Source organism: Lonchura striata, chromosome 10 (genome assembly GCF_050655825.1).
Source record: "Lonchura striata isolate lonStrDom1 chromosome 10, ASM5065582v1, whole genome shotgun sequence".
Classification (NCBI taxonomy): domain Eukaryota; kingdom Metazoa; phylum Chordata; class Aves; order Passeriformes; family Estrildidae; genus Lonchura; species Lonchura striata.
In genome coordinates this window covers 4,289,324-4,314,782 of record NC_140712.1, presented here as the reverse complement: position 1 = coordinate 4,314,782, position 25,459 = coordinate 4,289,324, and the positions used below count along the sequence as shown (strand labels likewise).

The 25,459-nt window shown below is 40.4% G+C and overlaps 1 protein-coding gene across 5 annotated transcripts in view; it reads right to left on the bottom strand.

The window, feature by feature from the left end:
• Positions 1–21,190, bottom strand: part of USP3 (ubiquitin specific peptidase 3) — a 48,858-nt gene extending 27,668 nt beyond the window's left edge. For 2 of the 5 annotated variants that reach the window (XM_021548309.4, XM_085588148.1), the window contains exons 1-2: positions 20,996–21,190; positions 19,916–20,014 (exon numbers count right to left, since the gene is read on the bottom strand). In XM_021548309.4, the coding sequence (XP_021403984.1) occupies positions 19,916–20,014; positions 20,996–21,086 (190 nt within the window). In that variant the 5' untranslated portion in view covers positions 21,087–21,190. The other 3 variants (XM_021548310.4, XM_085588150.1, XM_085588151.1) reach the window with 2 other exon arrangements.
• Between the last annotated feature and the right edge of the window lie 4,269 nt (positions 21,191–25,459).

Here is a 25,459-nt window from a genome sequence, read left to right as displayed (position 1 = left end):
TTGGAAAAAAAAAGTACACCACTTTTTAAACAACTGTTTTTGTATTTAAATTTATTATTACAAATAGCTGCTGTATTTCAATTCAAGAGCTAAAAAAACAAGGCATGTTTAAAATGAGAATGTTACTGTGTTATGTGGGGGGGGGAAAGGCACATTCTTGAGAAATATCTTATGAAGTAATTTCTTCAAACTCTTTAGTCAAGACTCCATAACTGCTTCCTTCAGCTACTTCACTTGAGAAACAGATTTTCTCACATGTCTCAGTTATCTGGCATTGGTTCTGCAAAACCCAATTTTTCTATTTCTAAAGTTGCTTATTCCCCCAGCTGTGATGGCCATTTTGCAATAGATAGAGGGCAGCCAGGTAGAGCTGTTTTGGTTTACATTTCAGCTCAGGAATATGGAAGAAGTTTGTCTAATTTGATGAAAACATTACCAAAAAACCCAAAATTTAACACTGGCAAGCAGAAGAGAAAAAGAAGATCTTAAAACAGCTATTATCAATTAAAAATGGGTGAAAGGAACCACTGGAGTAACCTGATACAGCATTATTTGCTTGAATTTACAAATGGCAATGTAAAATATTAACCAGAAGGAAAGAAAAAGAAGCCAAAACCATTCATGCATTTAATCTGTGTTTAAGTGATGTGTGAAGAAACCACTACCTTGCACTTTCCATGACAGGAACATAAAAAGGTCCTCCTAGGATTAAAATCCTAGCAGAAATTTTCCACTGTGAAATAACATATTTGCTTTCACTATGTTATCACCTATGCATGGAACTGGTTCTCAACCAGTAGGTCAAAGCATTATGATGGAAACTATTACTCCTCCTTTCCACCCCTACCAGACAATTATAGTTTCACATTCAGGTGTTTTAAATACTTGTACTGCTTGTTGTCAAGTGTTAAATTATACTGAAGGAGTGCTCATTCTGCAGGTTTAAGTGTTCTGCACAGAGCCAGCAAACAAGTCCAACCTCCACACAATACCAAAAAAACCCAAAAAATCGCATACACTAAAATCTTCCATCTTTCTTATCAGGGAATAGGAAAAGAGGCTCATTTGTTTACTTTAACTTGTAGGAAGAACTTTGCTCCAATTGCATCACATCAGAAATGTGTAGTTTATCCTCTGCACAAACATCTCCACCCACAATGAACTCACACCACATGGAAGTGACTCCAACTAAGACTAAACACAGAATCCAGTGTCAAATCTGTGACCAACAATTGCTGTTCTCAGAGAATTACACAACTGATTTTTTTTAGACATTCTGTATTTCTCTGAGGCTGGCTCAGCAGATAGCTTCATTAAAGCCTGGCTCTCCAGGCATTCTTCAGTTCTGACCCTGAAGCAGTTATCATCTTGCTACTTTGTAAATTAAATTAGACGGAAGTTTCAGGCATTAGTTAGGACTCTATAAAGACAGGCACCATGGAATGTACAGTAAAATCACAGTCACTGTCCAGAACTACTTATAATCTGAACTAGAGGTAGACAGTTTGGCTTCATGTATAAAGACAATGCACATTGTTCCTTTCAGATGGGGTGCTGACATAAATACAGCAAACTTCAAAGTAGGCCAAAATAGATGCACAGCAAACCCCTTTTCAATTTGAAGAACATTACATAGCCCTGGAAGTTGACCCCTAAAACAGATTTGGGTGTCCTGGACTTTCAGGTCACACACAATAAAACATGAGGAATGATTTTCAAAACCCATTTGTACGGGTACTGACATATTTGCTCCACAATCAGTTTTCCAATTGGGATTTGGAGGTTTGGCTCATTTTTCCTTTAGCACTACTGAAAAAAAGAGAGGGAAGCATTACATTAGCATCCCTTACTTTGGATTAAAGTTATATTCACACACTGTAACCGGCCCCATTTAAAAAATTATCTGTCTTATTTAGTGATATACAGACCAAGGAACATTGGCTGCTTTCTCAGTTTGGCTACTGAAACAGTTACCAACTGCCTCAATTTGCTGTATTTTTAGAATAGATTCAAGTGGTCAGGCAAACACAACACTAACGTGTCAAAAGAAAAGGGAAAGCAAAGCTGCAATGCCACAATAATATCTGAGGCCATTTGCCACCTTACATCAAAATCTTCTTAATTCAGAAACTTAGAAACACAATTTTCTATCATGTCATAGAAATAACTCTTTTACAGAATGACTTCTCTAAGTAAAACCTGAATACTGATGTGTTACATAGTCTGCAAAGCCCTCTCTAAATGAAGAGGAATTATCAATACATCCCCAGGAGGGCAAAGACTAATACATAACTTTGGGAACACTCAGAGACGTCCACACAGCTTCCACTTTTTTCAAATCACCTGGATAGCATTCACCGAGTTATGCCAAATAGAATGAGCAAGACACAGCTAATCATTTTGGTGTTCTCACCACAGGGTCCCCACCCTATCCCACCCCCATGATCATACAAATATGTACTTTTCATACTTGACTTTTTTTTCTTATTGAAAACTGACTCCAACTGTGCTTGTGTGACACATGACTGCTCCTGGCAAACACTGCATTTCTTACATAGCAAAGATGCATACTGTCACTGAAGCAACATTACAGCTATGTAAAAGTTCAACAGACCTGTGGAATGAATGGGTTTGTTTAAACAGCACACTGCATAGCTGAGAAACTGGCAACAGAAAAAAGCAGAAGGAAAAAGAAGAGACACTCAGGAAGCAGTTTTTGTAAAGCAGGCAAGCTCAGAAACCTGCAAGATGCCATGTCCGCCAAAGATCTGGCAGCAGCACAGCCATGTGATCGACACAGTTTGAGTGACCCTGGGCCAGAGCTGCCACGGAACTATGCTTACAGCCATGGTTTAAAACAGCCCTTCACTGCTACGCTAAAGAAAAGGTCACCAAATATTAGCACATTAAGAGCAATACTTTAGCCCTTCTGCTAAAAGCACATTGACTAGAAACAAGATTAGGGTCACTAAACTACTTCCAATAGTCTCCACAGCCTTTACCAGACAGTCTGGGTTTAGCTCTAAAAAGAGCTGTAGCAGCACTCCCATGTTACTGGCCCAATTGGAGACCTCAATAACACAGTGACCTGCACAGAAACATCTCTGGACTAACTGACCTCTGGTCAGTTCACTTTATGTTCACACAATGAGTCAGCTATACCAAAACAAGCTAAACTGAACTAAAAAACCCCACTGTTGCTCCACTCAGGAAGAAGGGACAATATTTACAAACTTGTGGTACGAGTGGTACACTGACACTGTGCTGAGGAAATAATCCCATGAACACAAGCACTTGATGACAAACACATACCTATGCAACGAAAGTAGAGCATGCTGTATCATGTGACACACATGCCTATCCAAAAAGCCCACAATAATACTGTTACAAAAAATGGACTACTTTTCCTTTCCCATACCTTTACCTTGTCTTAAAAATCTCTCAGTGTGTTGTTTAATTATGATTTAGTAATGGGACTCCCATTTTGCTCCTTAAGGAACCTGACAATTGCAGCAAAAGAGAGCTGGGCAGTCTCCACTAGCAACATATGAAGGAAAAAAGCAGCAACTATCCACACATCAAAATTAGAAACCCCTTCCTAGTAAAACATGAACCTTCTGCTGTGACACATCAGGCCTAAAGAATCAGACTAAAAGCTACCTTTTCCAAGAATCTGGAAGTAAAGGTGGGAGAAATTTGCAAGCAAAAATCCTAGTGACAACAAAGAATTCTGTATGAGTATTTAACCAAATTTACAAAAACTCCTTTACTAATAGGATTTCAAATGCAAAGATTTTCAATCAAAGGATAAAAAGCATTTTTTAGAAAACCCATTTCCATTTTACAGATGAGAACAAGAGATTGAATCATTTACCAAAATAATTTTATCAGCATAAGATCAGAACTGAGCCTACTACCCATACACCTTAGTCCTTTAAATTAACTGCAGCCAAGGGGAAGACAGCCCAAAAGCCATCACTCTACGCAAAATTTGTAAGGTGATCTGCCAAAACAGCTCTGAATTGAACACAGAAAATTTCCCATATGCAATATACAAGGCATCAGGTGTTTGAGAGTCATCCACCTAAGGTGGTGTTCCAAGTAAGGAATTACTCAAGTTATTAACCTATGAGAAACATCAACACAAAAAGGGTGGGAAGGAGGATCCTAGTCATTATAGACTGGTTAGCCTGACCTCAGTACCTGGCAAGATAATGGAGCAATTTATACTGAGTGTTATCATGCAGCATCTATAGGATGGCCAGGGTGTCAGACCCAGCCAGCAGGGGTTTAGGAGGGGTAGGTCATGTTTGACCAACCTGGTCTCCTTTTATGACCAGGTGACCCTCCTGGTGGATATGGGACAGGCTGTGGATGTTGTCTGTTTGGACTCCAGCAAGGCCTTTGGCACTGCCTCCCACAGCACACTCCTGGAAAAGCTGCAGCCCACGGCTGGGACAGGAGCACTCTTGCTGGGTTCAGAAGTGGCTAGATGGCCGGCCCAGAGAGTGGTGGTGAGCGGTGCTGCATCCAGCTGGGGACAGGCACCAGTGGTGTCCCTTACGGGTCTGTGCTGGGGCCAGTTCTGTTCAATATTTTTATTGATGACATGGATGAGGGTATTGAGTCCTTCATTAGTAAATTTGCCTACCACATTAAGCTGGGAGTGTGTGTCCATCAGTTGGAAGGTAGGAGGGTTCTGCAGGGAGACCTGGAACAATTGGATAGATGGGCAGAGTCTAACAAGATGAAGTTTATTAAGTCCAAGTGCTGAGTCCTGTATTTTGGCCACAATAGCCCCTGCAGCGTTATAGGCTGGGGACAGTGTGGCTGGACAGTGCCCAGGCAAAGAGGGACCTGGGAGTACTGGTTGACTGCCAGCTGAACATGAGCCAGCAGTGTGCCCTGGTGGCCAAGGCCAATGGCTCCTGGCCTGGATCAGGAATGGTGTGGCCAGCAGGAGCAGGGAGGTCATTCTCCTCCTGTACTCGGCACTGGTGAGGCCACACCTTGAGTGCTGTGTCCAGTTCTGGGCCCCTCAGTTTAGGAAGGATGTTGAGATGCTGGAGCATGTCCAGAGGAGGGCAACAAGATTGGTGAGGAGCTTGGAACACAAGCCTATGAGGAACAGTTGAGGGAGCTGGGGTTGTTTAGCCTGGAAAAAAGGAAACTCAGAGGTGACCTTATCACTCTCTACAACTTCCTGAAGGGTGGTTGTAGTCAGGTGGGGGTCCGTCTCTGTCACCAGACAGCAACTGACAGAATGAGAGGTCACAGTCTCAAGCTGCGTCAAGGAAAATATAGGTTAGATATTAGAAAAAAGTTTTTCACACAGAGGGTGATAAAGTACTGGAATGGTCTGTACAGGGAGGTGGTGGAACCACCATCCCTGGATGTGTTTAAAAAAAGACTGGTGGCACTCGGTGCCATGGTTTAGTTGAGGTGCTAGGGAATAGGTTGGACACAATGACCTTTAAGGTCTCTTCCAACCTTGTGATTCTGTGATCAAAGAGACAAATGCATTGCATGTGGTCCCTCCTCTGGGCTTACGTGCTAAAGCTGCAAAAAGGTTCTGCCCACTGCTGGAATTCACAGCTCTGGAACTCCCTCTGGATGCAAACAAAAGTTTCTTCAACGACTGAATAAATCAACAGAGGAGTTTTCTCCGCAAAATCACCTTTCATTCAAGATGTGAACATCCCAAGTTTAATGCACATACCTCCTACCCTTGAAAGACCTTTACAGACAACTTCTAAATGTTGAGGTAGGACTACCAATTCCTTCCCATGAGTAAGTACTTCTTTTGGGGAACAGTAAGACAAAGCAAGGGACCAAGTGAAACTTTCACACAGCTTAGCAGTCATCAGAGTCCAGGATGTCCTGGCTGTCTCAAGACCCTGGCAGGGGTCTTGACAACCCTGGCATGAAGTCAAAAACATCTGAAAAGTAAGGACTTCTTATAATATGAGGGGGTGCTGGACAGGATGAACGCAGGTCGAGCCAATTGGGTTAAAAAAATTTCTCCTTTTATTAGTGAGAAGATGGCAGTTTATATACACTTCCATGTAGTTTACAGTTTATGAAGCACTCTCATTGGCAAGCTAACATTGTTTACCTTTGCCTTAAGGTGGGTCAGGCTTTTCACACTGCAGCTCTACCCTACTTCACACTCAGATAGCTCATTACTTTGTAGTCACCTTAACATAATCTCTAACTGCACCACAACTAATTTATTACTGCGTCAAAGGCTTCCAGGCCCCACCAAGGCTGCTTATTAGGGGCCTAGTCTGAGGGGTAGCTCAATTCTTACTCCAGACATAAATCATGCCCTCTCTCTCTCAGAAATTCTGCAACAATTCCCTCTTTTTGAGCTACCCAGGCTGACTTGGAGGCGCGGTGCACTATCTTCTGCGTACATTGTAATAAACACGGTATAAAAATTAAAATAATTATAGTAGTAAGAAAAAATACAATACCAAAATGAACTAAATCTTTGACTCAACTAGCAAAGCCTAAAGAATTGAGCCAGTTATCAAACAATGATTTCTTGGGACAGAACCCCAGAGATTGAATTCTGGAGGTTTGACATCAGCAATTTTAAGACTTTGCCTGACTGCAACAGCTTATGCTCCCAGAACACCCTTTTTGGATTTATTCTGGCTAGAGTTTAAGCTTTGAACTCTGCAATTGAAACCAGTGGAACTCAAATCAAACAGGCATGAAAAGAATTATATGGTGTATTTAACAACAGGCAAAATGAATCTTGCCCCATTTGTTTGGCCCAAGTGATCCACTTGTTTTGTCTCTTGTCAAGCATTCTAAATACCTTAGTTACTAAAACACTAATTAATAGAAACACTCTGCCCCACTACATATTTCTTATGTTCTTGATTGCCCTGTCTAATATGAAAGGAGAAAACTTAATTCTAAATACAAACTATAACTTATGATAAACTTAATGTTATGCTTATGATTATCTAACTTATTGTCCCTCTTTTTCTTTTGCCATTGAAAAACAATGGCAAAATGAACAGAAGAATCAAAGGCCTTACTTAAACCTAGTAACCAAATTCTGTAACATCACCAAAACCACACATTTATGAAAAAACCCGAAGTCCACGGTCTTCTGTGGGTGAAATACAAATCTTTGCACAATCTACATTTTTCTGTGCATCTTCTGCTCCTGCTTAAGGAGAGACCAGTGCTTTCTTGCAGTTGATAAATTCTACATTCTTCATTGAAATCCATCCAGATTCTGTACCTGTTAAAACACAAACAAACCCAACATCCCCACAGGGACTGGAAGGTTCTTTCTCAATTCTGTTCCTTAAAATTGCATGAAGAAATGGAGGTATCAACATCTTTGTTAAAAACATGAAAAGACATAAAGAACAGAACAATACATGTAGTAAAGAAACTAACAACAAATAAAAATCAATCAGATAATACAGAATTAATCTTACATATAAAATCACAGTTACCAAGCACTAAAATATCAAATTGTCATCCCAGAGTCTGCAGCAGCTGACAAACCTGAAAACAACAGAGATCTGGAGAAATCACGTCCAGATTCATGTCTCTCCAAACTCCCTTTAAACACAGGGTTAGCTGTCATATATGGTCAAATTGTCAAGCCAAAAGGACTTGAATACTTTTTGATGCAGAAAACACCTGGGTCAGTCGCTCCATCCAAGTAGAGCCAGAGCTTGTCCAGAACTCGAACTCTAATTGGAGGATCAACTTTAACACATTATGAAACAAAAGTCTTAGAAATAACAGTTACGAGTAAAAAACCTTACGATTAAAAATTTATCAAACCATCAAATAATCAAATCTGTCTAAAATTTCTTTCAAGACAGAAATTCTCTAAACACAACAAATACTCTATTTGAAGTCTGAAATCTTGAACCAAAATCTGGACAATGGAAGTGTGAGGGGAGATGAATTGCAGCTGCATAAAAGATTGGACAAAAAAACCACATGAGTAGTTAAAAAAATCAAAAACACAGGATCCTGAAGAAACACATCTTGTAATCAATCACCTAAAGAGACAATAAAACATATGAAAACTGACTGTAAATGCCATAACACCTCAATACCTTAATACCTTAATAATAATTTTTATCCCGAAAATCAGACAACTCCCATTATATGATCAACTTATCAACAAGAAATATTTAAAATAGTTTAAGACAATCTTTCTAAAGCATTCATATAACATTAATAACAACCACTATTTATCTTATTACCTATAAAACCCAAAAATAAAGATTACAAACTCAATACCAACATTCCATCTGACTGACATTTCTCAAATGCTTTGTTTTCAGAGACATTTTTAGTAGTTAAATCATTACTAATACTTCTATCTTTATACAGTTTTTTATCTATATCATATTTGAAATAATATTGATTTGCATCCTTCTTTGCATCTTGGAGAATGACTCGGTACTGCTGTACCTTCCATTATATCTTCTGACTCTTGTAAGAAATTGGGAAGATGCTGTTGAAATTTTTGCTGTAGTGCTGCCATCCCGCCATCGGTTGCGCTGCTGCCCTCGGCGATGTCGCTGCTGCGGCCACTATGGTGCCATACAGACGTCTCCGCTGCCATGGCTGGGTGCTGCGGCCCCCCTCCCCCCACCCACACTCGCGGGTGTGCCGCTGCCATGGCCGGGTTTCCAGGGAGAGGAGGGGGCGATACCGTATCACTACCGTCCTTGCTGCATCACCATGGGGATGTGGGAAAAGACGCCCCCGCCATGGCCGCAGCCCGCCTGCTCTGAATCCAGCACGGCCCTGGTGCCGGGAAGCCCCTCTGCCCTTGTGTTGTTGCGTGGCAACAACCTTCTGTCTCTTGGCCAACATCTGCACCGCTCTGGGACTGCTTCAGGCTCCGCGCCAGCTGGCCCCACGCCGACTGGCTCCGCGCCCGCCTGGCCGGCCGCTTCTGCGCTCCACCCAGGCGGCTAGCCGGTGCTCGCCACCACAGCCCGTTGCTGTAGTGTTTGCCACCCCGTCTCGCTAGGGATGAGTGAGGGCTTCTGTAATTTTCCCTGGTTTCTGGCCCACAAAGCCAGCTGCTTTAAATCAGTCTCTTTTACCTTTTCTTCTCTCTTGGAGAGATATGCAAAAGAAGCCGCAACGAAGCCTACCAGTCTCTTTCCGTGGCCACGTCCACCCTCTTTGTTTGCAGCTTACTTCAACCACCAGTGCGAGGCACTCCCAGCTTTTTCTCAAGCCAGCAGAGACACTCGCTCCAGCAGCCCCGTTCCCTTCGGTCCACCCGTGCTGCGTGGTCGATGAGTGAACCTGCGGAGTCTTCAGCGTTTGCTCCTGCATTTCCCAACGCAAAACAAGAATTCTGGAAACCATCTCCCTTTGTAGTCAGCACGATTGGAGTCTGGAGTCTTTGATTGCTCCGGCACCTTGATCCCCGTCACTATAACGATTTGGGATCAGAATCTTCCCGTCACGCGTCTTCTTTTCACGCAATTTGGAGATGCTCCCCGTTGCCTCAAAGGCAATTTGGGAGCCCCTGGAGCCTCCCGAGTCCCTGTTCAGGCTACGGAAAAAGCAGGGACTTCTTATAATATGAGGGGGTGCTGGACAGGATGAACGCAGGTCGAGCCAATTGGGTTAAAAAAATTTCTCCTTTTATTAGTGAGAAGATGGCAGTTTATATACACTTCCATGTAGTTTACAGTTTATGAAGCACTCTCATTGGCAAGCTAACATTGTTTACCTTTGCCTTAAGGTGGGTCAGGCTTTTCACACTGCAGCTCTACCCTACTTCACACTCAGATAGCTCATTGCTTTGTAGTCACCTTAACATAATCTCTAACTGCACCACAACTAATTTATTACTGCGTCAAAGGCTTCCAGGCCCCACCAAGGCTGCTTATTAGGGGCCTAGTCTGAGGGGTAGCTCAATTCTTACTCCAGACATAAATCATGCCCTCTCTCTCTCAGAAATTCTGCAACACATCTGTGGCTTAGATTTTAGCCTGTGGAAAAAGTTGTCAATTTTGTATAAGGAATTACAAGTCACAAGGGTTTTAGTAGTCTGATACTTGAACTAACACAGGGTGGAAAAGTAGAATTTTGGGGTTTTTAGAATGGGGTTCAAGGAGGTACAAGATGGAGGAATTTGGGCATGTCCCAGCCTTCTCCTCCTTCGTATTATCCTCCATGTCTTGGCATGATGGTGACACCTTTCTACTGGTTTAAGGTAGAGATTCACAGTCTAAGATGGGTGATGGGAATTGGTAATAAGTTGTAAACATAGTACACGTAGTTTTGAGTATATAGGGTGGGAGCTGCCCAAGGCTCAGGAGCAGATGTCCATGGCCTCCTTGCTAGCCAGAGCTCGACAGGTCAGAGAAAGAATGTTATAGATAAGAAGAAATAAACAACTTTGAAAGCGCAATCGGACGCATTCCAGGCTCCTTCGGATGCATTCCAGGCTCCTTCTTTGTCTGCGTCAGGCTAGGGAAGCAAAGACTCTTTAGGATCTCAGGGTCACCCTGACCTTCTGAACCCCAAGAAATCCACAAGCAGTTACAGCTTTCACCCATGCTGCAGGCTCCACAGCAAGGAATATCCATGCACTCTACATTAAAAATCCACCAAACTAAACACTCAGTTGTTAAAATTGAGACTGGAACAAAGGATTTTCCACCAAGATGAATGGACCAAATCACAACATTCAAGAGCCATGTGCACTCTTTCCTCCTGGCCCACAAACTCACTTAGAAACCAGTATATACAATAAACAGCATCTCAAGGCAAAAATTGCAAGTCTTCCTCATCACAGAACATCAGTCAAGACTGCAGGGTAAGTGGATATGTGCAGAATCAGACACTGGCATTGAAAAAACACCTTATTGCCAGGAACAAAGAAGACTTAAAGAATACAGGTATCCTCCAAGGTACATTAGTATTTTTACCAGCAGTATGTAAAAATGACTAACAGAAGTAGTAAGTTCCTTACTACTAAGTTCACATACACCAATACAACTGATTAGGCTCCCAGCTTCTGACAATCATTTGTGTATTTAAAAAGACAGTTCCTTCAAGTGTACACAAAATCTTTATTATTATCTGACCTTACTATATGTTTACATTCAGGAGGAATCAAAAGTACTGAAAAGACAGGGTAGGCCTTAACATACCCAGAAGTACAGTAAGAATACTAACCCTATCTTATAATCTAGGAATATGTTTTTCAAAGTTAAATACAGAGTTAAATGTGCATGCTTGTTGACTGTGGGTTTGTTTTTTTTTTGTTTGACTGGGGAATGTTTAAAGCATATATGTATGTGGGAAAAGCATCTGCTCCACATTTAAGGCAGCCAGTAAATGACAGGTAAATAACTGTAATGAAAGTCAAGTGACTGAAAAAGGAAGTAAATGTTGCAAGAGTATTTTTTTCACCCCTGAGCAGATGAAAACCCCATTTTTAACAAAGAATGCAGGAAAAAGGAACACTACAGGCTTTGAAAACTAGTGACATGTTCTACACTTAGAAGCCAGCTGCTTTTACTGTCCAGGTTTTAAAGAATACTCCCATTTGTTTTCAGACTAAATTTCAAAAAGTTTTTCTTTCCCTCCTTCTCTCGCCCCATTAAAAGCAGTTCATACATGCACTTAATTTGTTCTAAACTCTTAACCATTACCAAAAAAAAAAAAAAAATCTACTTAACAATATGTTGCACAACTTTTTCATTTGTAGATATCTTTACTGCATATTTCAGAAAAACAGCATTCTAACCAAAACTAAACCAGACAGAAAGGAAAAAGGTTTTCAATTATACTATTTAAAATGCTTTGTTTTAAAATGAGCTAACACACATATAACTAAACTAAAAGTTAAGATTAAGGAAATTTCAATTACATTTATACAAAGCAAGAAAACTCACAAGGAAGCAAGTCTCCTAATATGCACTACTAAACATTTAAAAATGTTAATACCTTTTTCACAATGAAGAAGTCTCAACAATATCAAGTCATAGCCTGACTCAAATCACATTCAAATATAAGAGAATTCAATTAAAACTCCAAAGAATATTTAAAGAAAGAAAGAAATAACCCTCACTTGCAGCTATGGAAAAAACCACAAGTTACTTCCCCGTCTTTATCTTTCAGACAAAATCCAAAAGATCGGGTTTCTAGTATGAAGACAAGTGATTTAGTGATAATTTGTGAACAACCATTTGTGCTCATGCATACCTGTACATGTAGTTTCCTCCTCCTTGTGCTAAATAAAAGCACTGCTCAGTCTCATAGAAGAAATTTCACATGGTTACAGTGAACCATCCCATCTACAGTGGAAAACCATATATAATTTAGATATACAAAACAACACCTGTGCGAGAATATAAAGCAGGGGTAGGTGCACAACTTTTCACAGAATCGTAGGTCACTGAAGTGCCCAACAAATTCCTAACACTGAAGAACGTCAGAGAACAAGGTGGTCCGCTTCACTGGCCTGAAATTCTCCTCCCCACACTCAACCGCGCACTGGCTTCAGTTCAGCATTCAGATTACGCAATCAGAATTCCACATTGAGAAACAGGAATGTTACAAAAATGCAGGCGTTTTTGTTTGCCTGTGTTCTCAGCGCAGTGATGGAAAAGCAGACAAGGAAGTCAGGAAAACTACTTCTAAGAGGTATAAACAGGTCCCAGGATGTGGCTGAACTGGGGGGAGGAGGTGCCAAACCGAAGTCAAGTCACTCCCAGCAGCGCTACGGAGACACCCCGAGCTCTGGGTAAGGGAGGGAGAGACAGGATCAGTGCCTCCAGTCATACACAGACATTCGTCTCCCAGGGTACACTACTGCCATTTCTTCTGAGAATTTCAGCTTTCTACATGTCCAGCCAAACTTCAGGAAAACACAGACATGTCAGCAGTTACCACAAAAATCACATCCTACCTGAAAGCACAGTGAAAACTATGGAAAGACAGAACGAAAGAAAACAATAGAGGCAGTCTGATCTTAATGAACAGGCATAGCCAAAAGCCTTCTTTTAAACATTACTGCCTCTATTTCTCCTTTACACTCTAAAAACACTTTTTAGTTGTTCGGCTACTTTGATAACTAATTAGCATACAAATTTAAATACAGATATTTTAAAATTGAATGCTTTTAGCCTTCAAAGAAAAACAGATATTGTTCCTCTGTGTAGCAGCAGCATCCACAAAAAAAAAAAAAAAAAGGAAGTTAGTAAATCTTTATGTTAGAGCAAGACACATAAATGCTCATTTTCAGACAGCAGCTAGAAAAAAAAACACACTAAAGCCAACAGTGTAATGTCATTTTGAGTAAGTCAGCAATTAATAGCAGGTCAAAATACGCAAACTGGGAATAGGAGGGAAAACAGGGGAAAGACAGAAAGAAGTCTTCTTGCTTTCTTTATATGATCTAGTAATACTCTGTTTGTTTGTAGTTGCCAATATTACATTCCTACTTCACCAATACCAGCAAAAGACATATTAAACCATCCCTGTGACCAAAAAAAAAAAAAAAAAAAAAAGAGAAAGAAATGCATGGTGGATAAAAACATTACCAAATCAAAACATGAACTGAAGGGTAAAACCTCAAAAAAATTAAAAAGGTCAAGGTTATTGTGAGAAAACATTATAAATAACTAACTATGTAGTTATTATCTTTCACTATTATTAGCTTTAGTAATTTTTTTTAATATAGTACAGTTTGTAATCTCTTTTGATATAGTGTAATTTGTCAGCCTTTTATATTTAATATCCTAATCTCTGTGTAAACTGCATATCTGTAATAAATATATAATAAATATCTGTAATAAATATATATGTTATAGTTCAGGCTTATGCAAAATATTAAAATAGAGGCGATGTACTGTGTATTATGACATTAACTTTTGCAGAAGTAATTGTAGTTGTGAAATAATAACTAATCCCTTTATTTTTGTAGCTGACAATAGTGAAATAGCTAATGTTAATTGAAAGTACTTGTAAAAACAGCTATAACATCTGTATGATAACATTGGAAAAAAACAGACAAATAACACCAAAAGCACAAGGAAGCATATAGCACAGACCCTTTGGCTAACAATAAAACCACAAACCACAGACCAGGGGGCCTCGTGAAGAAATAAAATACAAGATTCAAAATCCCATCTGCATTGTGGCATGTACTCTAGGATGAGGTCATGGGTAGAACTGATAAGGTCAAGGGTAGAACTATGATAAAGAATTCTCAGACCATGTAAACTCAAAGGAATGCCTGAATATATATAATATTCATTAATATGCATTTGACCAATGCAATGAGAAAGTATATAGGAAGAGTTGTTATACTTAATGGTGTGCTTCTAGCAGTTCATCATGTACCCCAGCACTGGGTGCTATCCTTTTTACCTCTTACTAAACTTTTAAAAATTTTAAAGAGTGAGCTTTGTTTCTCAAAATACACCTATTTTGACACAGACAAGCTGATGCTTACATTCCCACCTATGAATAACCTTGAAAAACCAGTATTTCCCTGTTTGATATTGATAAGGACCTTCAATCCCCATCCCCAAATATGAGCGTATCACCTTGCTTCACAGGCAAAAGGCTGTCTGCTTGCACCACAGGGGCAGGCCAACTTCCAGAACCACCACCTTTTTCTGCCAGTTTGCCTGGGGGTATTTGGATTAGATTCACCTGGGTAATTAAATCTAGCACGGGAATCTCAAACTATGTTTACAAATCTAAAATTATGCAAGATATTCCAAAGGGGGTAACCCCAGATGATTGCTTTGACATACTAGATAAGACTGCTAAATGCCAAGTATAGTCATTATATCAAGCACCATTTAACACATCCTCTAATAATCAAGGAAAATAATTTTTAAGGACAAAATCTTACACTAATCCCACAACAAGGGCACCAAAAAGCAATTCCAATTCACTCTACATTAAAATCTGTTTCCTCCAACAATATTGAAGTATAAATCACAACAGCCTTAACTAGTTTTCAGATCCAAATTTTTTATTAAATTGCACTTTCTAACCTTCATAGAATATTTTAATTAATGGATTTTAATCACTTTTTACCTAGGTAAGGAATGTTATTTAAAACAAAAAGCAAAGATGAACAGGGTACTAAATTAAGTGAGTGCTACTGATCAAATGAGAAATGGCACAAAGCTTAATTTTATTCCAAACACTGGGTCTGAAACTTTCACTCTGTCAACCTCAGACACACATGTGACTAAAAAAAACCAAAATTTAAGCAATCTAAGTGTGCCACCCTCAGTATCTTGACAAAATCAAAACATAATGACTGATATTGTTTAACACCTGCATACCCCTGAAGATCTTGGAAAAGGCAGGTGCAAATCATCCTGCTTACATTGAAACCATCTGTAATGAGATTTACCCTAACCTGAGGTAAATCAAGAGTCTGCTCCACACACGAGTGTCTCATCCTGCTTCCACAATGTCAGACGACCCTGCCTCCTTACCTGCCACACTTTGAAGAGTAATTTCAAAGCACCAGATACTTACAACAACTTTGAATGGCATATTTTACTACTGACTATCTTCAAAATCATCATGAACATTAGATCTAGTTTCTCAAATGCAACATATTAAATGTCTACTTCTTTTCCACTGAAGCATCTCTTCTCCAATCTAATGTTCAAATTTTGTGATAGATATGATTGTTGTGTAGAGTATAAACAAAATTTTCAGAAGAAAATCTAGACAATATTAATCCCCATAAATTTAAGTTTACTAACTTGTAAAAGATACTAATCATCTGAAAGACTCACTTATTTTTGGCAATTAAAATAAAATTTCCATCTAATTTATGAGACCAAAATTAAGACTTTTATCCTATCTCAATAAATGTCTATCTTTTGACAGAACTGGTTCCAAAGCAGTGTGCTCCACCTCACAGGCCATGGCAGCTGCTGACCCCATGGTCAGTTCACACATCAGTAACCAATTCAAACTGGAAAAAAAAAAACAAACCAATTTTAAGGAAAACAAGACTGAGTCTAAAAAAGCATAAATCTAACAAGCTAACTTAAAACAGCCAGAGAATGAATCTAATGAGATATTACAACCTATAAAATAGAGTTACTAACAAGCATTCCTGCATAGCAGTGACCCAGAGAAAATGAAAAGGTGAAAGAGTATCCAACTCTGAAATTAAAGTTACTAAATAAAAATGGGTAATTAAAAAATTTTATTTACTTTGTCATTTAAATTTCAGAAAAATCTGGCAATTTCCAGGCCAAATTAATTTTCCAGGTATAGGGTGACAAATAATCCTCACACACACAATACAGACCATGAGGTCCACACACTATCCATGATCTCACCGAGTTTACATGCAGAGAACTGAAGTTTTCTTAGGAATAAGGTCCTACCTACCCCACTCCAGTTTCATAGTTTTCCCTCCTCCTATATTACAGTAATCATGAAAAGACAGAAGAAATCAGGACCTCTACTAATAAAACTGGAAAAGCAGACAGAGACAGAAATACGGAAATGGAGAAGCAACACTAAGAAGCAGCTGGGATGAAAAGGAAAGACAAGAGGGTAAAGTCTGTACCTGTGCTTTTACACTTGACTTGTTTTGGGACTGACTGCAACGATCCAAAGCCAGAAATCACAGTGTGGCAAAATGGCATTACCTACTCCAGTGAAAGCAGAACAGTGAGACTAATTTAACTGAGAAAACCAAATCTGAAGGGGCGTGGGCGGGGAAGCAGCAAACAAAAAAAACCCATCAAAAGAAGCCTGACCCAGTGCAGTCATGTTCTTGAAAGCTCTACTCAGCCCAAAATATTTGATCTCAAATCTAAATATGCACTCAGGGATATCTGGGGTTATTCTGAACAAACTGAATTTACCAAATATTTTAGTAACTTAAAACACACACAAAGAAAGTCATTAACTCAGCATGTGGATTTCCAACATAATCACTGTTCATGAGGCCTCAAAAAGCTTGCATGTGCTGGCTCTCCTGACTTTCATATTCCCAGTGTCATTTCCAAATCCCACAACATATGTTTCTGACCACCAGTGCAATTACAACTGTCATGCAACAGAAATCAAATGCAAAAAATTGATGCCAGGCACATATATTACGCTTTTGCAGGAAACACCAGTCTACAGCCAAAACTGTTCTTCAGTACTTAATAAAATGTTGTCTTTAAGGAGGAAAAATAGTATTAAACTGACAGTGATCTGAAAAAGCAAGTTTTAAGCATCTTTCACAAGTGCAATTCCCCTTAAAAAAAAATCAAATAATCTCTACTTCAGCAGATTCAATCCTATCCATCTACAGTTGTTCTTCTAAAGACAGAACTTCCAATTCTATATTGAACAACCAATGAGCCCAGTGAGAAAAATTAATGACTCCTCAACCACACAGAAAAAAGATGGAAAACTGCTCCAGACTTCCACAGGTGTGCTGAAGATTGCAATCTCACTTAGGTGGGGCAGGGCTCCCTGTGGTTTGATGACTCTATGAAAAACTGTTGAGAAATACCACATCTGAGCTGTTCCAGAGTACTTTTAATAATTACATGATTTGCACAACAGTGCTGAAGGTGTGGCACATCATACAAATGCAACAGCTTCAGTCTGTGACACAGGATTGCCAGTGCCTCCAGCTACACTGCTCCCAACTTCAGCACAAATTTCAGAAATTAAAGTGAGTGGAAAGACTGCACTCAATTGGAATTAGCAGATATCTGCTCACATTATTTCAAATAACAGCACTGATTAAAAGCCATTTTCAGTTTCTGTAGCATTTCTACTTTACATATATATCTTCTCCTAAATACCCAATTACAACAACAACCTGCCTATAGATCTGAAAAGAAAAAGAAAAAGAAAAAAAAAAGGGAAAAAAAAAGAAAAAAAAGAAAGAAAAAAAAAGAGAAAAACATTCTGCACTCTCTTTTGATAATTTTGAAACTTCTCAAAGGAAACATATGCTGCTTTCTGCACTGCTTACTGTACACAGCAGGCCTGACTGGATTAAATACCTGGGGAAAGCACACCACTTTATGAATGGGGGGCCTTAAATTCTCTGATTTCCAAACTACCTAACAGGAACACAACAGAAGACATAGACACTTAAAAATGAACATAATTATAGGTTATTAACTGAGAGCAAACCCATTGATATTTGGATCACACCCTTGCTGGCAATGCTTCCTCCCAGTGTTTCTTTAAGAATCTTCCTTCATCACAAGACCTCCAAAGCAACTCTGGCAGGAAGCTTTCAAGGGAAACTTATTTAGGTCAAGTGAGAGCACCTCAGGCTGATGCACACACTCCTCTAACAGACTCGCTATCTTCAGTAAGTCTGGCTTTCAAATACCAGCACCAAATGCAACATTCCTCCACTACACAGTGACACAATATTCAAGATCAAGTAACAATATTCAAAAGTGCCTCCATATTACCTTATTACCTCTTCCAATCAGGAGGTTTTGTGGAGAGACAAGGAAAAGTTACTTAAACAGTGTACATCACTAAGCATGGCAACTACAGCTCCACAAATCTCTAGAACCCCAGATAATGACAAATATAGTCACTGGCAGTCTGAATTAAAACTCACTCTCCAACCTATTTTGCAATATTTTGCTATCACTGACACATCAGGTGGCTGCCAGAAAGTTTCCTGGATCACTGTCCTTTACTCGAAAGGTCAGCAACAACTACGAACAGGACTGACAAGTTCTGATTTTAAGACAACATACTTGATGAGAGATGCCTTGTAATTACAGACTGCAGAAAACTGCCTTCCAAATATTTTTCTACAACTGGGACACCACCACCACCAAACAGAATTAAAACCACACAATCTTAGAAAACAGCATCAAAAGTAATAGAAAATGCCTTAAATTTTGACAAGGTATTAATTTACATGCAGCATTGTCTGTTTAATTTTGTATTACAAAATTACATCAAACTCAGCAAACAAGACATAGTATCTAGTGTGACCTGACATAAACCAGTATTATGTATCTTAAAAAAAGTCACCAAAATGAGTACAAACAATAAGAACACAGTTCTCTACATACTATTAGGCAGTTAATATAGCAATAATCACATACTACTAGCTGGAAGTGAGAACTGAGGCACTACAGCTTTACTATACTAGTAGAAATGCAACAGGTATTTTTTAAAAACACTATTTCATTTGCTTTAAATTAGCAAGAGCTTGCTGTTTGTTCACTGGACTGTTTTAAATTCAATGTACCTAGCTTTTTTCTCTGGGCACTTGTTAGGACTTCAACAGTTATCTATGCAATTACTGTGCGACTTATCTTTATTTTCATAAAAAGCATTACAAACAACAAACTCCCTTAGATATGGTGCCATCATTATTCAGTTCCCAAAAAGCCCTCATACCATCCTCCTGCTTCAGTGCTCTAAAATAAGTCAGGTGATTGCCCAGCAGCTGGCTCTCCCCTGTAAGTGCTGGTTTGTGAGAAATTCCTCTGAACAACGAAGAAAAATTTGTTCTAAGTGCTGAACTTCTTTCTTGAGAAGCAGAATGCATAGGAGGGTAGCCATATACTAGCTATTATTTTAAGCTAGGAAGTTATATTAATACCTCAGAATATCTTTTTAGTTTTGGTACTTTCATCTAAGTTCTCTGAAGGGTGGATCCCTACTGCCATATGCTTGTTGACAACTTTGCTTATCCTTGGGTATTCTGAAGATAACTGGTGGACTTACAGAGTTAAACTTCTTGTCAACAATTTGTTAGTTTTTGTAAAAAAACATTAGGGACAACAATTTTTCCTGTACTTCTCCTTTCCCTCTAATCATTTCTCCACATGACTCCACTCTAAATCAAAACCATTACAGAGAAAAATAACTGGTTTTGCAAAAGGAAGCAGAAACGCTACCACACCTTGGCTCCCGGAAACTGCAATCAGGGAACAAGTTAAGTAAGCAGCAGCCTTCCCACACCAAGGCACTGACACGACGAGATAAAGGACAACCATCTTTCCTTTAAAAAAGAAGGAACACCTTAAAATACATCCAACCCTTCAGTGGTCCCTAGTCGATCATTCCCAAAGGAGGCTTTCTCTCCAGTGCCCACAGGCACAAGTCCTGCTACTACTCTAAGCAGGGCACGTTAAATCGATGTGGTTGGGTCCGCTTTCATGTGGAGCACAACTGAACACAATACAGCAAACAAACAACAACAGCAAACACCGGGGGTTATCTGTGTAGAAAGCTAAATTTAAAACACCTGGCGCACGGCACGTTTAAAGGGACTGCCCCTGAACAAACAAGATCATGTGAGGGACAGTAGTGACGACAGGATATTTGCATTATTAAATCAAAGAACAAAATACTAAAAAAAAGACGACTTCTACACTCCTACCGATTCACAGGTAGGTGAGCGTGACTCCCAAACCCCCACAGACCACCTTCACTGAGATGCTCCTTGATCTTAAGGGAGGTCCCAAGCGACGCCTTAAACCTTAATAGTCTTATTAAAACTACACTCTCTAAACTCCTTCCAAAAGCGTGTCTTATATATATATAAGTAATCTCAGTCCAATTTGAAGAACACACTGACCCTGCTCAGCCGCGGTCCCGGGACAGAACCGAGCACGCAGCTCCTCCGGCAGACAAAAGGAGAGCGGCCTCGCAGAGCTCAGCGGCGCCGAGCGCCGGCCCCTCCGGGACAAAGTCCGCTGCCCACCCCGGCCCGGACAGCGCTGCGCTAGTAGGCCGGGGCAGGGCCGGGGGTGGAAGAGCAGCCCCCTCTCCTGCCTCGACACGAAGCTCCCCCGCGGGCGCAGCGGCGGCTGGAAGGCGCAGCCCCCCTCAGAGGGTCCCGCGGGGCGGCCCCGGCGGATGGAGGCTGGGGCAGCCACCCTCCCCCGCGGCCCCGAGCCCTCCCCCGCCGTGCTGCGAGGACAAAGAACAGTCGGGCCACCTCGGGCCGGGAGGGCCGCGCAGCGCAGGCCGCACTCACCGCTGCAGCACCAGGAGGAGGGCGAGCCCTGCGGGAACTTGGCTGAGTCGGGTACGATGCAGACGCTGGAGCCGAGGTGCGGGCACTCCATGGCGGGCGCGGCGGAGCGGGGCGAGCGGGCGGCTCCTCGCAGCGCTACAGCGGCGGCGCTTCGAGCACAACAGCCATCTTAAGGACGGCCTCCCACTCCGCGCCGCGGGCGGCCGGGCCGGGCTTTGCGGGCAGCCGCCCTCTCTCCCGTCCGCTCTGCGCGCCGCTCTCCACCCGCCGGGCTTTGCGGGCAGCCGGCGTCCCCAGGGCTGCTGCGAGCGGCCCGGCCCGGCCCGGCGGCCTCCGGAGCGCGGGGAGTGCTGTGGGCTGCAGGGACCTTGAAGAGCATCCGCTTCCAACCCCTTCCACTAGAATAGGTTGCTCCAGGCCTATCGAACCTGGCCTTGAACACTTCCAGGAATGGGGCATCCACAGCTTCTCCGGGCAACCTGTGACAGTGCTTCACCAGCTTCACAGTAAAGCATATTTTAATAGCTAATATAAACCTGCTCTCTTTCAATCTGAACCCGCTCCCATTTGTCCTCTATCACTTCATGCTCGGCCATATAGTCATGCCCTGTCTTTCCTTTAGGTTCCCTTGAGGTGCTCTGTGAAAAACACCAGTAATTTGGTTTTTTAAATTTTTTATAGTTTAATAATAATAAACCGATTATAAAAATAGTAATACAATTAGAGTAATAAAATTTAGAGTTAGGACAATTACAAGACAATAAAAAGTAAAGACTTACAGACATCCGGATGCTCTCGGACACTAAGTCACGAAAAGCATACCTTGTGAACAAAGGAATAACCTTAAAAGCAATAGCCTGTTGCATATTCAGGTATCTCATACATGATGCATAAATTCCTTGCAAATGAAGAACTTTTCTGGTTTTTGTCGACTTCTTCTCCTTAATCCTGGTGGTTCCAAAAAGACGGTGAGAAGATGGAAGAATGTTTGTCTTTTCTGATAAGGAGACTGTAACTTTTTATGCGCCCCCTTCTCTGACATCTCTGTGTGAAGAGTTTCTTGATAATCTCATCTTCCTGCTTGAGCTTGTAACAAATCCTATATCTGAGTTTCTATTTTAGCATTATGTTGTAACATAAAACTACATTTTACGCACTACTTAAGAGAATTTATACAGCATAACTTTCTAACATTACACATACAATATTAATTGTAACATTTGTGAAAAGACAATCATAAAATATGCATTTTTCACATACTGGAAGGCCAGAATTAGGTCATCCTGAAGCTCGTTTTCTGGCTGAACAATCCCCAAAATTCTCTCAGCCTATTCTCACAGAGAGCTGCTCCACCCCTCTGGTCAACTTGGTGGCCTTCTCTGGACTCACTCCAGCAGCTCCACTTCTTTCCTGTGCTGGGCCCCCAGAGAGGAGGCAGCTCTGCAGGTGGGGTCTCACCTGAGCGGAGCAGAATCCCCCCCTTTTCCCTGCAGCCCAGGGCACATCTGGCTTTCTGGGCTGCATGCACTGATTGCCAGCTCATGTCCAGCCTCTCATCCACTGTTTGGTTCCGTAAGATACATGGCCTGAGGCTTGTGCCAGCATTTTTTTAAGAGCTACATGGCCTCAAATTTAGCTTGTTAGTAAATTTCCTACTTTATGACTGTAACATTTAAGTGGTAATAAAAGTACAGATGTTGTGTAATGGCTTTACCAGACAACATAGAATAACAGTTCTCACACTCAGCAATTTGCAATACCAAATGCAGTTTCTTTTCAAATAGAGTAAATAAAGTCCACCAGCATGCAAGTGGGGATTTTTTAGTCTAAGAAGTTATGACAACCATTGCATATTAGGAGTTTTAGACACTTTCTCTAACCTTGATGTGAGAAACACAATTTTGCTACTGGTTTTGCCTGTTTCATGACCTTTGTGTAGACACAGAAAGTATCTATCTCAATGTATTATATGTGGTACTGCACTATTTCATGGAGGAATACTTTAGAAACTGACAGTTCTGTATGGATTTTCAGATGAGCTACTTTAAATATTCATATCAAAGATGTCTTGGTGGTCACTAATCTCCTTGGCAAAACGCCATTCTTTACTCTTGTTCTTTTTCACCCTGTTTACACAAGGGGGAAAATTCAGAGCATGAAAGACCCAATTCTTCACAGCATCAGAAACTACTTGGTCTACACTCTATGGAATTAGTTTGCATTTCTAGCTGCACAGCTAGAAGCAACATTAGGTCATTGATACCAAACTATGAATTAAATGGCTGCAAATGTTACCTTAACACAAAGCAATAGATCTTCCTCATACACTCCCCCATCCTCCAAACTTGTAATATATGATCTATTAAGTAAGTAACATTCCCATCATATACTTTATATATTATATATTATATATTTTTATATATATTATGTATCATTATATTTAGTATATAATTATGTATAATTATATATATTATATACTTTATATTATATATAACCTGTATAAAAATTTATATACTATTGTATATAAATTTATATGATAAAAATGTATATTTAGAATTTGAAATAAATTTATTATTATATTTATAAATATATATTTATATAATATTTTATATAAAGTTATATTAAAATGTATATAGTTTTTGAACAAGCAAATACAAATAGAGAAAAAATCAACTGGGCAAGCAATATTTAAATTTGCTTCATACAACACACAAACCCTAATATACATCTAAGAATTACTAGTTTAAGGAGCTTTTAAAAAGATGGTCGGTTAGCATGCTTTACATTAGCCTAAAGGTCCTGCAACCTCTGCCATAATGTATAAAGAAGGCAATACATTAAAGCAGCAGTTTGACTGCAGTTGCAGTCTTTTCCAACCAATGCATGCATTCAATCCTGTATTGTGCCCCACCCATCCTTACACACAAAGAATGAGTAAGAAACCTCAATTAGATCTGCTCTTCTCACTTTCCCTTTGTGTAGGGAGCGCTGTGCTCCAGGCTTTGATGAATGAGACAAGAGATCTCTGAAGGCTGCTCTTAGGATATCAGGTTTATTAGGGATGGAGAAGATCTTGCTTGGGGCTGCCAGACGCAGCACGTGGCAAGGCCTGAGGGGATGTGGAAGGGGAGAGACAAGAGGATGCTCTAGGAGAGGGGAAGTTCCAAGAGGAGGGGAAGTTCCAAGAGAGCGTCTGGCCCCCCGGAGACCCCTTATAAGGGGGCTTCAAGGTGGGCTGGAACAAGACTTGGGCCAATGGGGTTACAGGCACTTGATGTTTTAGGGGAGGGTTACAGGTGCGGGGTCAACCATACATTTTGGGGGGTGAGATGGAACAGTCCACTTGACCCCTGGACCCATCCCCATCCGTAGGCAAGGGCATTGTCCAGCCAGCAGGGAGGCTGCATTATTTATTAATAATTGTATTTATCCATCCTTCCCAACACCCTTGTACCTGCATCACTTGGCCTTTGCCAAGCATTATAAACCACAGTAAGTTCTTACCTCTGTGTGGATTATATTAGCCATATATTTAGTCTTTCAAAGTAAGGAAACAATATATTAACAAAATTAAATATGGTAAAATAAACACATTTATATGCTTTTGGTTGTCTACTTTCACTTTAGCAGTGCTATTACTGACTTCGCCCCTTGTCCCTTTGCAAGATAATAATGGAGTTTTCTTTCTTTTTTCATCTGTAGGTTGACAGCCATTCACTGCATCTTTGAACAGTGTAATTCTTTACAAAAATGTGCTCATTTCTTTGTTTTAGTTGCCATCCCCACAGAAAATGTGGTAGCCTTTAAGTGTTTTTATCCTAGAGATAAAAGATAAGTGCTTAAGTAAGGATGAGTTTATCCGTTAGGGAGTAAGGATGCATAGCAGTTATCACATATGTGATGATGCATAAGGACCAGTATAAGCATGTTTGTAATGCAGCCTCTTTGCTGATTGAAAAATAATTGATCACTAATGCAACTCTTAGCACTCAGATCTCAAAAGCTTTGCTTACAACAAGGGTAGCTTTAAGTGGTTTGCATGAGGTGTACATGTTGAGTTCAGGGGAAAACTGGAGTAGGAGCTCTGGGTATGATTTTCCTTTTTGGTTAGCTTTTTCAATAAGATTTCTGAAGTACAAATCACTTGATTTGGAATCACTGCCTCACCTCTTGCTCCCATCCTTCCTCAGATCAGAGTACTTTTGATGGTAGCTAATATAAATCCTATAGGCATGCTTATAATGGGAGCAATCAGTGCAGAACAGGAGCTTGTGATTTAGCACTGCATATTAGAAATTCCTATTTAATATAGCATATAATCTCTACTACAATAGAGATATTTCACACAAGATCCTGTTCTGATATATATATATATATATATATATAGTCATCCATATATGCTATAGGCTCCACCTGAGAGCATTTGAACTTAGAATTTGGTCCTGAATTGGTATCTTGCATATA